Source organism: Rhineura floridana, chromosome 12 (assembly GCF_030035675.1).
Source record: "Rhineura floridana isolate rRhiFlo1 chromosome 12, rRhiFlo1.hap2, whole genome shotgun sequence".
NCBI classification, from domain to species: Eukaryota; Metazoa; Chordata; class Lepidosauria; order Squamata; family Rhineuridae; genus Rhineura; species Rhineura floridana.
Window position 1 is genome coordinate 28,484,524 of NC_084491.1, and position 16,930 is coordinate 28,501,453.

Sequence of the window (16,930 nt, forward strand, 5' to 3'; positions counted from 1 at the left end):
GGTCAATTTGTTCCCAAACGCTTCCTTTCAGCTGGGCTGCCTAAATCTTCCCTTGTTATTTTGCCCCAGGTGATCTTTCAATGGGAAGAAATAGCCAGGAGCCTTCACTTTTTGATGCAATAAAGTAGGATCTGTACATTACATGGAAGTAAATGGCTTGGACGTTGCCACCAGCTCTGCTCCTAAATCTGTTCTGAGGGGAAAGAATATTTCAGGGGAGGGACTGCTCTATATCAAGGGCAAGACAGCCAGAACCACCACTGAGGTTGGCTGTCACTTGAAGAACTGTAACTTGAAGAATGTGCTTGCTTTTCCCTCCTCCTTCCCATTTCTTTTTCCTCCTGTGTCATGTCTTTTTAAATTGTAAGGCTGAGGGCAGGGAATCGTCTTATAGCCAGTTTTTGTAGGCCCCTCGGAAAATATTTTTGGCTAAAGGGTGGGGTATAAATGCTGCTAAGAAAATAAATAAATAAATATGTGAGGTAGACTCTTATTCAACACACTCATTTGCTTTTTTAAAAGAAGAAGTTGAGAACATATACTTTATTTTGCAAATGTTTTTGCTTTCTACAGACAAATTAAAGTACAGCCAGTCAAAAGCAGTCAGAGAGGTATGTGGCTGTCTGTTCAACAAAGGGCAAGTGAAGGAAAGGGCTGTAGCTCAATGCTAGAGTAGATGTTTTTGCCATTCAGTGTAGGCCAGAGACAGGGATCCTGTGGCTTTGCAAATGCTGTGGAGTCCAAATCCCATCAGCCGTTTCAATGGGTCTACTACTCTGAGTCGACATTAGTCAAATACAAGACCCAAAGTTACCCATTAGTCAAGTACAAGACTGATCTCCCATATATCTCTGCTTGGACGAAAATAAAATAGAAGGTATTATGTTGCCAGAAAACTTAGCAACAGAGCACCTCCAAAATGTCAGACTAAGTTTAGTAAAGCTGCCAAATATTATTTTTGTTACAGTAATCTGTTTGGCAGCAAAAGGTATACTTTATAAAGTCCATGCTCAACTTGACGGCTTGTATACAAAAGGTGGTGCAACCCCGGTGCACTCGCCTAATATGTCCCCCTAAGAATGAAAAGAGAAAGAGAGAAGATTACAGATAATCACTGCAGAACAGTAGTTCCCAAACTTCCACACACAACCACTTGAACATTTCTAAAGGTCTTGGCGGACCACTTAATAATTTTTCTGCCAGTTATAGCAACTGTAAGGTGCTGTGCTAGATGCTGTACGATCGTGAATCTCATTGTAATTGCTTCTTTAATTTAATATATTGTATTTCATTGTATTACAATTTGGATGCCATAGGATTCAGACTGTAAGTATTCTGTACAGACATGCCATGGACCACCTGAATTAAGCTTGTGGACCACTGGTGGCCCGTGGCCCACGGTTTGGGAAGCCCTGTTTTATTGTATTACAATGTGCATTCCATAGAATTCAAATTATACTACTGTAGGGCCCCGCTTTACAGCGCTTCGCTTTAAGGTGCTTCGCTAATAAGGCGGTTTCAATTAGATGCAATTAGACTAAAGCCCCACTCATACTGCGCTTGATCCTCTTTTACGGCGGTTTTCAGGCATCTGGCGCCATTCTATTCAATGAGTTCCGCTTTACAGCGGGGGTCCAGAACACAACCCACTGTATGAGTGGGGCCCTACTGTACAATAAAATCAGTAGTGCAGTGGCAAATTCACAATTGCAGGGTCCCTTCATGATAGTTATAGCCGCGCCTCCTCCCATGCCCCCCTTTTTGCTGCTGGGTTGAGAATTAGATCTTTGTTAATTCTTTTCCCACAACAACAGATGTTCCTAGGAGCCAATCAGCATGAAAAGGAAGAGTGTTAGCTACTAAGAAGAGTCTTCTTAGTGGCTAACTCACTTCCTTTCACTCTCATTGGCTCCTATCAGCAGGAAAGGATAATGAAGCATGTTAGAGAACTCTTTTCAGTGGCTAACACACTCCCTTTTCATGATGATTGGCTCATAGGATGCTGGAAACATAGGGACCCTGCTCCCAAAAAAGTAGGGGGTCTAAGTCCCCCCAAGTCCCTGGACAACTACACCCCTGAATAAAATATAAGAAATAAAAGAAGCACTGAATTACAATTAAAAATCAAAATGAGCATTTGATATGGACACACTACCGACCACCAGAATGAAGCTCACAGGTCACTGATAGTTCATGGACCAGTTTGAGAATGTCTGGCATGGGAAATCCCTGACCATTGCATCCCTGTTCATCTTTTCTATGGATGGTTCATGTTTCACAGGTACTAAGCAGAAATAGCTGCGTTTGTTTCTCTGTGTGCATACATGTGCCTGGAGCTCTGTGAGGGAATCTCCTGACATTCTCAACACTCTTAACAAACTACAGTTCCCAGGATTCTTTGGAGGAAGCCATGACTGTTAAAGTGGTATAAGAGTGCTTTCGATGTATGGTGTGGATGTGGCCTAAGACAGCATAAGAAGAACAGAATACACTCAGTCGTGAACAATAGCAATGAGTTCCAAAGGCCCAAATTCACAGGCGCATGCTTTGATCAGAGCTCAATTTCCTGGTCTGGGATAACTGCAGAAGCGACAGTAGCCCTGTCTTTTGCATCTGACCACCCTCCCTAAGAGTGAATTACCCAGACAATGGTTTTCCACAGAATCACCTTTGGAAACTCTTTGAATGTAGCAGAAGTTTCTACCAGCGACATCACAGAAATGCTTTTTTACACATGTGTTATCTTTCCTGACTTTGACACAGTGATGGCATTTGAGTCCTCCAACTGTGTGAAAAGCAGAAAGGGAGAACATGAGGCCAGATATACATATATATAGAGAGAGAAGTATATTAAAAACATCCCAGCTTCAGAAAATTGTAAGACAGGCTAATGGCTAATGTGGGGTTCAGAAGGATTATACAGACTTTTGAGCACAGCAGTAGTGCTGAGTTAAGGCAGGAGCGGGCAACCTTTTTGAGGTCAAGGGCCACACTCCCCCAGGGGCACATGGTCTGGGATGCATGTCGGCAGTCATGGATTCAAAGCCAAAAGTAAGTGGGAACACTCTCTCTCCCCAGCCGTTCTGCATCCCTGTGTGAGCAACAGCCTCCGCTTGTTGCCAGTCTGCCTGCCTCCCTCCCTCTCAGACCCCCAACACCTGCTTGTCAGCCTGCCTTCAACCTGGCTGCACAGAGATACCCAGGGGCCACACAGAGAAAGACTGAGGGCCACATGTGGCCTGTGAGCCATGAATTGCCTCCCTGTGCATTAAAAGAATGGCTCTGCCCAGTAAGAAGATACTAGGACCCTTGTCAAAAACGATACATAACAAAGGAAGGAAGGATACTGCAAGGTTTATTCTAATGTGCAGCTAGGCACATTTTGTGCAGTGTCAAAAAAACTGTGCAGTGTGAAATAAGTTTTTGCGCAGATGAGCCTATGGGATTTAATAAAGTGCTAGGTAATGTCTAAAAAAGGAATAAACAAGAGAAAAAAAGAAATAGAAAATGAAAACAAATAACTGTTCCTTTTAAATCTTCATAACTTTATATTAATAGTATATTATGGAACAAATTACTTGACTAGTTTGGAGGCAGGCAGCGTGCTGGCTGCCTGTGCAGGAGGGGGAAAAAAGCTTAGAATACCAAAAAACAAAAAAGCTTAGCAGAATGAAATGCCATGAGGTGATATTCTGATGTAAGTTAAAATGTGGAAAGGTTTCTGCTCCTAAGTTCAGTGGTTTTGGTGTTTTCCAGCTCATTGACACAAATGGAAAGGAAGAATACAAGGCCCCAATAAATCCTTGCTTGAATAAAGGTCACAGGGAGTCACAGAGACCAGTGGCTAAAATTTAGTTCAGAAGCTCTCTTGTGGGTTTCTGGATCACAGTAGGCAGCAATGAGTTAAGGGCTTCAATGTATACCTATATATGTATGTATAACGGTTTATATTACACACACACATGTCAACAAATACATCATCATAATAAACCATTTTGAACATTTAAAACTTCCATTCCCTTAAACTATTATGAAAAGCTAGCATGAACCATACAAAACTATGTGAAACATTTAAGGATGCTGGTCTAAAGGGAGGCTGTTCAACACAAAAAGCAGGAAAGTGCCCTGGAAGACATAATGGATTGCATCCAATCGTATCACACCCAGAAGAGGCCCAGACAAAGCAATACACTTAAAATAATCATGACTAACCTCCATTGGTTTCAATGTGTCCACTCTGAGTATGACCCAGAGGACACCATATATATGCTTTTTAGAAAGAGACTGAATTGAAATCCTCTCAGTGGGCTGTGCTGTGAAAAAGAAAAAAAGAAAGGAAAATCCCTGCCTTTAGAACTTACCTGCTGCTAAAGAGAGCATTAGTGAGAAGCCAAGAGCCAGAACCTTACTCATCTGAGTCTTCATTCTAAAACGGGTAGAGACAGAAAAAGAAACTCTTGAATCAAATCTTTAAAAGGATGCAAGGAATTTAGTACTTTTTTATTTATTATTAAAAATATTATAATAATATCTAATAACCTAGTTATGATTTATACAGGTGAACTGAAAAGTTACTTTACCCCCTCAAAGTTATCCTTGTGATTGTATGCAAGCCAGAATTTGAACTTAAAACTGCAGAAGTCTGGTTGCCACTCTTTTTACTTGACCACTAAAGAAGACCATGAGCTCGAAATGTGTTTGGCTATCAACACCTTCTATTCATCCCTTTTGTTAAAACCACCCAGTGGCTTTATTGGAACTTGTAAGATTGCTTATCTTAGCTTACAAATAGTTTCAGGACAATCTGCATTTCTTACTTGGTTTAACCATTTTTGTATACTTTTGATAATCAAATATTCTAGCCAATTTTCCCTTGATCTTTAAGGGTCATTCCTTTCTCTGAGGAACTCAAACCCTCCTATACCATATTAAGACTTACTTCATCAGCAACATTGTATCTTCAAGTAGCCATCCAGTAGAGCTTTTTTATGAATTGAAGGGACTGGTAGGGTCTGCCCAGGTATCTGTTGTGTCAAATCTGCAGGCACTTTGAGAATAAAATCACTTGGATCCATTCATAATTGGATGCTACACTTTGGTTAAGTCTTGTGGAGGTGTTGAGAGCACCCACTTGTTCAGTGTTGTTGGTTCAGTTTCGATTACTGTGACCAAAGGATGCGGACAAGTTGCTTGAAGACAGTGGTGGCACCTTGGACAGCTTCTTGGAAGTTCAGACTAAAACCTGGAGCACATTCCACTGCGCCACTAACATGGAGCCACCAGCCATCACTGCTTCTCAACCTTTTCTCTTCCTGGATGGTAAGAGCAAGCCAAAGGGATTGACTGAGGGGATCCAGTGAGTGATCAGAGCCTCACTTTAGCAGAGAGCAGCTCTGGGACCAGCAGTAGCTGGAGCCCATTGCGGCTGGTAGGGCAGAAGACAATTAGACCAACATTAAGTGGAGCCAGAGCCAATGACAAGCAGAGCCCTCCCTGACTGGTTGGAAGTAAGACGATGGACAAGTGGGAAATGGCTGAGGGCAGACTAAGGTTGGTGGGGCAGTGCTCCATTTGCCCTAATGGACCAGCCACTGCCTGGGACCTTCAAAGCAGCCACTGAGGAGGATTCTGGCCGCCATTCCTTCTAAGCAGGGGAGTCACGTAGACAATAATGAATAGAACTGCTGTAGCAGACTGAACATGTGCCAAAGATACTGATATCGCAGGAATGCATGGAGGAGGGTAGCTAGTATGGGGGCAGAGCATCACAGTAGCATAGAATAATTGGATGAGACTGTTGCTATAGCTATGACGAATGTAGGGGTATATATATGTCTGTACCCAACCGCTATTTTTAGTGGAGTTATGTACTTTGCTCCAGTAAAGTGCTTTACTGAATAAACAACCTTAAAACAGGCTTTGGCTTCGTTATTGTGTCTCCTCCAAAAAGAACCTAGTCGTAAATTCCATGACACCACACATCTGGGATTTGACAGGCAGGCTTGATGGCCAAAAGCTAATCGTACCAAATGGAAAGTCAAATCCCTGTATTCACCTTCCGCTGACATCTAGACAGTTTTCAGACTTAGCCACCCATGCTCTGCTATGTCCAGATTAGACTACTGTAATGTACTCTATGTGGAGCTGCCTTTAAAGACAGTCAGAAACTTCAGCTGGTTCAAAATGTGGCTGTCAGAGTCCTAGAGGGGTATGGTAGTCAGTTTCAATGAGAGCTGTATTATACCAGCTTCTCTGGTTTCCAGAGCATTTCTGGCCCAGTTTAAAGTGCTGGATTTAATGTTTAAAGCCTTAAACAGTTAAGCCTCTAGCCATCTGATGAACCACTTGCATCTGTACCATCCGCTTACTTTTTATGCAGACTAAGACTTTTAGCATAGTGGACCTAGACATTTGGAATCAGACAGGCACTTATAATGCTGATATTTTGCCTCCTGACGAGAACATTTCAGTTTCATCCAGTGTTGGTCATTTGTTTTGTATTTTATGACTTTATGATGTTTTAAAGTTTATATTGCACATCACCATTATTATTTTTATGAGTTGGCAGTTTAGAAATATTCTGATAAAATAAAATAAAAATCCTGCCCACACTGAGCCCTCAATTGGGGGCCCTCTTTATGGGTCCACTTCCTAGAACTGTGAGGTAGACATCTATAAGAGAGGGGGCCTTTTTTGCAATGGCTCCACACCTTGGGAACTCCCTCCCTCTTTGTAGATTGCATTGGGCAACTATACTTCCGGCTTTGGGGGAGGCCTTAAAAGTCTCTTTTGTTTCAACTGGCCTTCCCCAAGCAATTTTTTTGTCTAGTTCACTAGATGGAGGCTGGAATATTATTATGTTATTGGAGTTTGGAGTCTGTTTTTATTTTTATAAATCTGAAAAGGGGAATATAAATATTTTAAAATAAAATAAATAAATACAATTAATTGGCTGGGTATGGGAAAGGAATCAGGCCAATATTTTACCTGATCGCTTAGGATTCATATGGCAATATTTTTATTGCACCCAAAAAACAAGTTCCATTTACTGTGTGTATCTGAACTGATGGGGAGAACAAAAGTAATTAGCAATATCTGTCTTACCATGTCTTATTTTTGTTAATAGATTATATGCCCCCTTTTTCTGTCCCTCTTTTACTATGCTATATAAGATACATAAGCATTATTTATTTATTTATTTCAGTTTTTATATTTGATACAAAATACAAAAATAATATATAATGAATTCCCAAAATGTTTTAACCATTTTTGAAACCAAATTTTCTGTTCAGTGGAAATTACTTTCTAGTGCACCTTAGGATGACAGCTTTATTCCTTCAGTACTTTGCTGTACCTCTGCTTTAGCTAAGGTTAAATCAAGTAAGGTTTACATATATATCCCTTTTCCTTCTGTGATGGCCCTCCAAGTGGGGGTCAAAGTAGATACAACAAATACGGCAAATTAGTTTGTTAGCTTTGATCATGAACAAACTATAACAATCACAGAAGAGTGCTATACTCAGTTCCTAACAATTATAATAGAGCTGACATCACTTATAACGATAGCACCAGTTAGATTTATTGGCCCGAATTAGCAAAAATCACCAGAAAAACTCTGCAGCAACAAAAATACAAATAAGTTAAAAGGCCAGTGTAAGAAGAGCAATAAGGTTGTAAAATGCGCAATGATAACACTTAAAAAAAAAAATATCTCCCAGAGTAGGAATAGCTGTAAACTGCCCAGAGAGCTTCAGCTATGGAGCAGTATATAAATGTAATAGACAAGACAAGACAAGACAAGACAAGACAGACAGACAGACAGACAGACAGACAGACAGACAGACAGACAGATATTCATGTGTATAATCAACAGTTCTGAGTCTTCTGCCTGCCTCTGTGGCTCATATGGGAAGCCTGTAGTGGGATATATCACCTGGCCCCTCTGGAAGCCAAGTGTTATCAATTTCCCCAGGGTTAGAACTCACCTTATTGCAGATGATCTCTCACATGCCCCACTTCCTCATTAACTCCTGCTTAAATCCAAAGTAATTAGAAGTCAAGCAAGGTCACTACTGCTAACACTCATAGCCAGAACGTAAAGTGCAGGATGGAAAGGAATCAAGCAACCATCTCTCACCTGGCAGCAGTGGACACCATTTGCTAAACACCTCCCATTATTCACTGGAGAATAACAGCCAATGTTACCCTTAAAGTTTCACAAAATTCAGGCAGAGGCGTTATGTGCTGCTGCTCTGAAGGAAGTGCACCTAAATGCTTCTTGTTTTCCATGGATAACGGACATTTGGTCTTTGATCAGATCATGTTTTTCACTGGGAAAAGGTCACTGTGTGGGCAACCAAAGCTGATGACATTTTCATGAGACCATGGAGCACACTATGACACTGCTGGGTGGAGGACCACTTGTAATGATTATATAGTGGCACTGTGGGCTGGTTAGACTATTTGCACATTGGCTAATTTTACGATGAACTAATATTTCATTGTATATTTCATTGCGGAATAGTATTCCTGTAGACAGGCAAACTACTATCTGCAATTAAAGGTGTTTTGATAAGCTTTCTCAGTTGGGTGAACAGGTCTCTGCCATGGCTATGTGTATACTTTGTATTGTTTATAAATTTATCTGCTGTTATTTTCTGGTTTTTAACTGTATTTTGTACTTCACCTGGAGACATGTGTGGAAGGCAATTAATTAGTTAAGGGTCGTATTGAATTAGTCACAGTAGACCCACTGAAATTAATGGACCTATGTTAGCCAAGCCTATTAATTAATTTCAATGCATTTAGTCTGAGTAGGACTAGCATTGGATACAACACAATAATAATATTAACTATTACTATTACTTTTTAAATCCCTGCATTCTAGACCACTGTTCTTCAACTTCGGGTCCCCAGATGTTGTTGGACTACAACTCCCATCAACACCAGCCAGCTTAGCCAATGACCAAGGATGGTGCGAGCTGTAGTCCAACAACATCTGGGGACTCAAGGTTGAAGGACAGTGTTCTAGACTGTCCATATATCAAGGGGTTTCAGTAAGTAAGGACTTGGTTTTTGATCTGGAGACCATCCTCAACCACTCAAGTCAATTTCAGCCCTTTCTCTGTACAACTGAAATAGTGCCAAATTACACAAGTTCATTTAAAGAGATTGATAACAGTACTGTAAGTACAGATGGCAATTTTAGTGATGAGTTGGCTTCAGACCTCAGACACAACCCTTTTACATATTCATTCATCTGTTTCCCCCAGCATTTTCCCCCATCCTACTTCTGAAACTTGTGAATTTGGGCAAACTTGATCCTCATTTGATCATTTGCGTGTTTATTGAGCCCAGTGAGATTTACTCTCATGCAATCATGCTTAGGATAGGTAACACTGACCATGGGGGGGTGGGAGAAAGAAGAGGCAGGCAGGGAGGGCTGGAGTGGGCAGGGGGGAGGAAGAAGGGAGGTGATGGGAGGGAGGCGGAGGAGAGCAGGGCAGGTTTGATCATTTGCATGGTTATTGAGTTCAGTGGGATTTACTTCTGTGCAATCATGCTTAAGATAGGTAAAACTGACCATGGGAGAGGAGGAGGGGAGGGGAGGGGGGATTGGAAAGCGATGGGGAGAGGGAGGGGGAGGGGGATAGGAGGGAGGAGGAGGGGAGGGCTGGTTTGATTATTTGCTTTTTGAGCGATGGGATTTACTCCTGTGCAATCATGATTAGGATAGGTGACACTGAACTGGGGGAGGGCAGGGAGGGGAGGAGGAGGGAAGCAGATTGGGTGGGCAGACACTAGGCAGAGGGAAAGCCCCTTTCCTTTCCAAAAGGAAAACATTGTGAACAGTATCATTGTTTTTTGGCATTTTCCCCACCTTTGTATTTTACAGCAGGCACATGTAGTCTCCCACCCAAATTTAAACCAAAGCTGTCTGATTACACATCCACACCAGACCTTTATTCCACTTTAGACAGTCATGGATTCTCACAAAGAATCCTGGGAAGTGCAGTTAGTGAAGGGTGCTGAGAGTTGCTATGAGATGCCCTGTTCCCCTCACAGGGCTTCAATCAGAGTGGCTGACTGTAAAACCCCTCTGTCCACTGGAGCTCTATCAGGGGAATATGAGTCTCCTCTCAGCACCCTTCACAAGCTACACTTCCCAGAATTCTTTGAGGGAAGCCGTGATTTTCTAAAGTGAAATAAAGGTCTGGCATGGGTTTGGCCCCCTGATTAGGAAAGCCCAGCAGCTGTGAGTCTGGCTTTTAGAACACTGAGAGTTAGTTCTTACTGAGCATGCCCAAGCTTATCATTGATTGCAATGCTAAATTTCTTAAATTAATTAAAAATCAGCCAGGCATTTTTTTAACTTTTAAACCGCAGAAGGTGGAAGTCAGAGTATGAGGCAAGGTCAGTAATAGAATTACAGATACTTTGTGCACATGGCTGATTTTTAATTAAAAAATGTAAATGTACTGCCTTCAAGTCGATTCCGACTTATCGCGATCCTATGAATAGGATTTTCATGAGGCTGAGAGGCAGTGACTGGCCCAAGGTCACCCAGTGAGCTTCATGGCTATGTGGGGATTTGAACCATGACACTGACAGAAAAAAATCCAGCAGGGCTCTTGGTTTTTTCCCTCTCTCTTTACACTTTGAACGTTCAAGTCTCTCTGTTGTGTATCACCAAGAAAACTTAGAGGGTTGTTAGGCAAGCATTTCTGAGTTCAGGACTACAGGTTTTGTAAGTTTTTATTTTGAAATGAACTTATAGGAAGCATTAGAATAGCATGGGGGTTATTTTCAATTTAACATTGCGGAATGTAAAAAATCCATGCTGGCCATAGTATACAGTCAGTCTCATGGCTGTATAATTTATAACATAGAATGAATCTCACTTCTGCCTCCCCATTTACTACCAGACAGAGTACAAAGCCCTTACAACGCATAGAAAATGGGAGGCCAAAAGGGAAGCCCAGCAAATGTTAACTCGTGCTTCGCTCCTTCACTCTAGCAGAGCCTTCTGGCAATTAGTGTCAGGAATTCTCTCCCAACCTGAGGAACAGTTGTGCTGCTGCATTCCAGCTAATGTTTGGATGGAGCATATTCTGGCTATTTGCAGCAAGCCCCCGAACTTCCCCAGTGTTTCCATACCCTCACTAAAACCAGAGGTCCGTCATTGGCCTTCAGGAACTCAATTAGAAATCAAAGAAATCATATTGCAGTTGCGCTCTTGGAAGGCAGCTGGGCCGGGTAGCATCCCATCTGAGGTCCTGAAGTCAAACCTTGATCGGTGGGCCCCCTCTGTTAGTTAACATTTTCTCATTGATTAACAACTCTGGGAATATTCCCTCTGTATAGAAAATGGAAATGGACTGTCTTCAAGTCAATTCCAACTTATGGCGACCCTATGAATAGGGTTTTCGTGGTAAGCGGTATTCAGAGGGGGTTTACCATTGCTTTCCTCTGAGGCTGAGAGTCACTGATTGGCCCAAGGTCACCCAGTAAGCGTCATGGCTGTGTGTGGATTCAAACCCTGGTCTCCCAGGTCATAGTCCAACCCTCTAACCACTAGGCCACAACGGTGTCACTTTATTCCCTTGGCGTATCTATGTTGAAAGATCTATCATCTACAGGAAGGAAGGAAGGAAGGAAGGAAGGAAGGAAGGAAGGAAGGAAGGAAGGAAGGAAGGAAGGAAGGAAGGAAGGAAGGAAGGAAGGAAGGAAGGAAGGAAGGAAGGAAGGAAGGAAGGAAGGAAGGAAGGAAGGAAGGAAGGAAGGAAGGAAGGAAGGAAGGAAGGAAGGAAGGAAGGAAGGAAGGAAGGAAGGAAGGAAGGAAGGAAGGAAGGAAGGAAGGAAGGAAGGAAGGAAGGAAGGAAGGAAGGAAGGAAGGAAGGAAGGAAGGAAGGAAGGAAGGAAGGAAGGAAGGAAGGAAGGAAGGAAGGAAGGAAGGAAGGAAGGAAGGAAGGAAGGAAGGAAGGAAGGAAGGAAGGAAGGAAGGAAGGAAGGAAGGAAGGAAGGAAGGAAGGAAGGAAGGATGGATGGATGGATGGATGGATGGATGGATGGATGGATGGATGGATGGATGGATGGATGGATGGATGGATGGATGGATGGATGGATGGATGGATGGATGGATGGATGGATGGATGGATGGATGGATGGATGGATGGATGGATGGATGGATGGATGGATGGATGGATGGATGGATGGATGGATGGATGGATGGATGGATGGATGGATGGATGGATGGATGGATGGATGGATGGATGGATGGATGGATGGATGGATGGATGGATGGATGGATGGATGGATGGATGGATGGATGGATGGATGGATGGATGGATGGATGGATGGATGGATGGATGGATGGATGGATGGATGGATGGATGGATGGATGGATGGATGGATGGATGGATGGATGGATGGATGGATGGATGGATGGATGGATGGATGGATGGATGGATGGATGGATGGATGGATGGATGGATGGATGGATGGATGGATGGATGGATGGATGGATGGATGGATGGATGGATGGATGGATGGATGGATGGATGGATGGATGGATGGATGGATGGATGGATGGATGGATGGATGGATGGATGGATGGATGGATGGATGGATGGATGGATGGATGGATGGATGGATGGATGGATGGATGGATGGATGGATGGATGGATGGATGGATGGATGGATGGATGGATGGATGGATGGATGGATGGATGGATGGATGGATGGATGGATGGATGGATGGATGGATGGATGGATGGATGGATGGATGGATGGATGGATGGATGGATGGATGGATGGATGGATGGATGGATGGATGGATGGATGGATGGATGGATGGATGGATGGATGGATGGATGGATGGATGGATGGATGGATGGATGGATGGATGGATGGATGGATGGATGGATGGATGGATGGATGGATGGATGGATGGATGGATGGATGGATGGATGGATGGATGGATGGATGGATGGATGGATGGATGGATGGATGGATGGATGGATGGATGGATGGATGGATGGATGGATGGATGGATGGATGGATGGATGGATGGATGGATGGATGGATGGATGGATGGATGGATGGATGGATGGATGGATGGATGGATGGATGGATGGATGGATGGATGGATGGATGGATGGATGGATGGATGGATGGATGGATGGATGGATGGATGGATGGATGGATGGATGGATGGATGGATGGATGGATGGATGGATGGATGGATGGATGGATGGATGGATGGATGGATGGATGGATGGATGGATGGATGGATGGATGGATGGATGGATGGATGGATGGATGGATGGATGGATGGATGGATGGATGGATGGATGGATGGATGGAGCGAGCACTGGGAATAAGTGTGCATGTGGAGTGGAAACAGTTCCATTTTATAACGATGTATGGTTTCAATGAGGGCAGTGCTGAGTCTGCAGCCCTTCTGCAAGTTCATTTGCAGCTCTGATAATACTGCTGATTCTTAATTAACCGTGCAGAAGCAACAAAGCAAAGAAATAAGAAAAGGACCACAGAGCTTTAGAAGCCCAAAAACATTCCAGTTCGGCACTTATTCTTGCCGCGCATATGGCAGCAGTCAAATGAAAATATGAAATGACAACTATGGGCGGGCTCCATTTTTTTAGGTTTGTGATGCAATCAGCTGTGTCCTTGCTGAATAAGGGGCGAGGTTTAAATGTGTCACTCAGGTTTTTTGAAAGAGGTCAGCGGTTTATCTGACTGAAGCTTCGTTCGCCAACCATTGCGTTCCTGCTGTTGGCACGTTTAATACTCCCTTAGGCATCATTACATATTTCATACTTTCTCATTTAGGTTCACTGAACTCTGAGCAAGGTGTTCACCTCTTGTTAAACACCTGTGTCCATACCCCTTTACACAGCTTCAGATTCATCTCCTACTTGCTGAGGTAATTTTTCCTCACACATGCTTACATATTTGCCTCGCTTGCCATCTTTGACCAAATTTTATATGCCTCTGCATTGGGTAATTCAGGCTCACCATTCTACTGCTTCAGTTTCACCTCATTTGGAGGTCATGCACATCCTTCCGAAATACTTTTGCTCACATGCTGAGATTATCCTCACCTCCCTCATTGGAGGACTTCTGTTTACACTATCTGGCAAAACACAGGGAGCTTCATCTCTCTTACTTTACAGACACAGGCTCATTAACATTTACCTGTACCCATTTGCCTTACAGAACCAGTGTTTACAATCTTGTTTTTCATTATATTTTAGTTTTCTATTTAAAATCTTGTATATTATCTTCCACCCTAACAGGATCGGAGACACATACATTAAAAGCAGCAAGACTTTATGAACAGAACAACAAAACTCACAGCAGCCAAACTATCTAGGAGGGCTCAAAAGTCTGATCAAAGAGAAAAGTTTTGACTGCTCTCCCAAATGCAATCAGTGAAAGAGCCATATAGATCTCCTGGGGAAGGATGTTCCAGAGGTGGGGGGGGGGGGCACCACAGAAAAGTTTGCTCATTCAGAGTCTCTTGACACCTTAGAAGACTTCACAGGATCTCAGCTTATACATGGCACAGAAACACCTATGCAACCTTGTGTCTGGAGACCTAGAGCAGATAACACATTAAGAATCACTTTCCATAACTGTAAAGAGGTATGTCCACATGTGTGCATCCCAGGCACCTAAATGAGGGGCGAGAGCAGCATAGGAACATAGGCAGATGCCTTACACCACGGGTTCCCAAACTTTTCTTGAAAAGTTACACTTTTATTGTTTTTATTACATTTGTAAGCTGCCCTGAGCTCTGTTTTTAACAGTGGGACAGGAGGATATAAATCTTAATACATCAATAAATATTTCATAGTGTTGGAAACTACAGCCTAGGCATTTAGGGCTGAAAATGTACATTAAAAAAAGATTTCTCATGTCTCCCTTCAGTTTTTGTTGGTAATTACTAGGTACAAAACCAAAACAACAATGCAAATTAGCCTGCCCTGGATTTGTGGAACTGGAATATGGCAACCCTACCTAAGATGTATAGCTGGCTCAGTTCTCCATCTGGAGTTGGGTCTATGTACATTAACAAGCCTGGCTTGAAGTTGTGCTCTATGTTACTGGATCCGATTGCTCTGTAGGGAAGCTGCAGACCCATACATCTCTCTATGGAAAAAAGCTCTGTCATAGAGTGAAGATCTCTTCACTTGGCTTTTCTACTTACAGAGCTGTGCAGGCTTAAACACTTGCAAGCTAAATTTTTTGACAAGTAGAGAATTCTGAATATTGACAGAGTATGATAGCCTGGCCAAACAGCTCTTGCTCCCTATAGCCTTAGGATTAAATTTTTCCCTAGCAAAGAATGTACCCTTTATTTTGGCAAACTATCTGTGCCAAAGTATAGAATAGCATTTTCTGGCCAGGGTCAATGCCATGCCCTCTATGATGATCGAAGGCCACTTCCAAGATATACCCTACGATCAAAGACTGTGTTCATGTAGTTCTGGTGCTGTGGAGTCTAGAGTGTGCATGCTTTTGTATTGTAATTTTTATAAGTGTACAAGGGATAGGCTGTAGCATCCCATTTTGGAACAGTTTCCTGGTTGAGCTGAAGTTCCTTTGAAAGTATTATTTATTTATTAGATGTATATCCCGCCCTTCCTCCCAATAGGAGCCCAGTATGTTTAAATTATAATAGTCCCTATGCCATTTTAAATGTTGCAAATTTTTAAGCATTGTTATTGACACCACAGCTAAAATGCTTACTCGTTAGCAGTTTATAGAGTAACTGGTTTTGTAATGTCTGTTTATTTATTTATTTATTTATTATTTGATTTATATCCCACCCTTCCTCCCAGCAGGAGCCCAGGGCAGCAAACAGAAACGCTAAAAACACTTTAAAACATCATAAAAAGACCTTAAAATACATTAAAACAAAACAACGTTAAAAACATTTTTTAAAAGCTTTTAAAACATCTTTTTTAAAAAAGGGTTAAAAACATATTATTAAAGAAAACATATTAAAAGCAATTCTAACACAGACGCAAACTGGGATAGCCTCAGGAGGGAAGAGTGTTCTTGCACTTGGGTCCTGCTTGCGGGCTTCCCCCAGGCACCTGGTTGGCCACTGTGAGAACAGGATGCTGGACTAGATGGGCCACTGACCTGATCCAGCAGGCTCTTCTTATGTTCTTATGTTCTTATGATAGGTCTCAACTTAAAAGGCTTGTTGAAAGAGGAAAGTTCAATTATTTGTAATGGTCGCTAGATCAATAAACATATAATAATAATTAAAAAATTGGAATGGTGATGCCTTGGAAATGTGCTTCAGTATGAATAGGGCCTATGGCACTGGAAGGTGTAAGAACAGAGCAGCTGCAGCCAAACTCAGACTTGAGTTTAGCAATTTTTAATCCCAAACATTAAAAACATTACAGTAATCTGTTTCACAGCAAAAGTCATTTTCTATATAGTCATTTTTGAGATTTACACTCTGTTGGCAAATTGGACTGCAACCTCGGGCTACATTCGTAATGATTCCTGCTGCAAATAAAAAGAGAGAGAACAATCATTATGGGGGACCCATGTGGGAGAATTTCACCTATTCATAATTTTTATGGATTCTTCTTTTTCCCATACCTCTGTCCACAACAAATTATTACAAGTGGAGTCCACCCATCTTTCTTTGTGCCTGTACTAATATATTTGAAAGCAAAACTGGGGATAGGGGCAAATTCAATTAGGTTCACATTTGAAGCCAAATTTAACAAATCCTCACTTTCCAAAACAATGTGAAAACCAAAATACAGATACGCTTCAAGATTTGCACTTACTGAAATTTTTCAATGCACTTCTCCTATCAAACATGTTTACAAAAATGCATGTATTGTGCATATATATGCAAAAATGTGCATATATGAAT

General features: G+C 42.2%; 2 protein-coding genes across 2 annotated transcripts in view; both read right to left on the reverse strand.

The window, feature by feature from the left end:
- LOC133368434 (nucleoplasmin-like) overlaps window positions 1–16,930 on the reverse strand; it is an 81,872-nt gene that overhangs the window by 41,191 nt on the left and 23,751 nt on the right. The gene's annotated exons all lie outside the window — the stretch shown is intronic.
- On the reverse strand, window positions 934–5,420 carry LOC133368770 (protein PIP-1-like). Its single transcript, XM_061593384.1, has 4 exons — window positions 5,377–5,420; window positions 4,362–4,426; window positions 2,669–2,785; window positions 934–1,073 (listed from the first exon to the last, which is right to left on the reverse strand). The coding sequence occupies exons 1-4, from the start codon at window positions 5,418–5,420 to the stop codon at window positions 934–936; spliced, it is 366 nt and encodes a 121-aa protein (XP_061449368.1).

What these genes read in the sequence shown, in the direction of transcription:
- LOC133368770 (XM_061593384.1), bottom strand. Translation starts at nt 5,420, where the DNA reads ATGGGCTCCAGCTACTGCTGGTCCCAGAGCTGCTCTCTGCTAAA. An exon ending in CAGAGCTGCTCTCTGCTAAA is followed by an intron (nt 4,427 to 5,376) that starts GTGAGGCTCTGA and finishes TACCCGTTTTAG; the next exon opens with AATGAAGACTCAGATGAGTA. An exon ending in CATTCAAAGAGTTTCCAAAG is followed by an intron (nt 1,074 to 2,668) that starts GTGATTCTGTGG and finishes TTTCATTCTTAG; the next exon opens with GGGGACATATTAGGCGAGTG.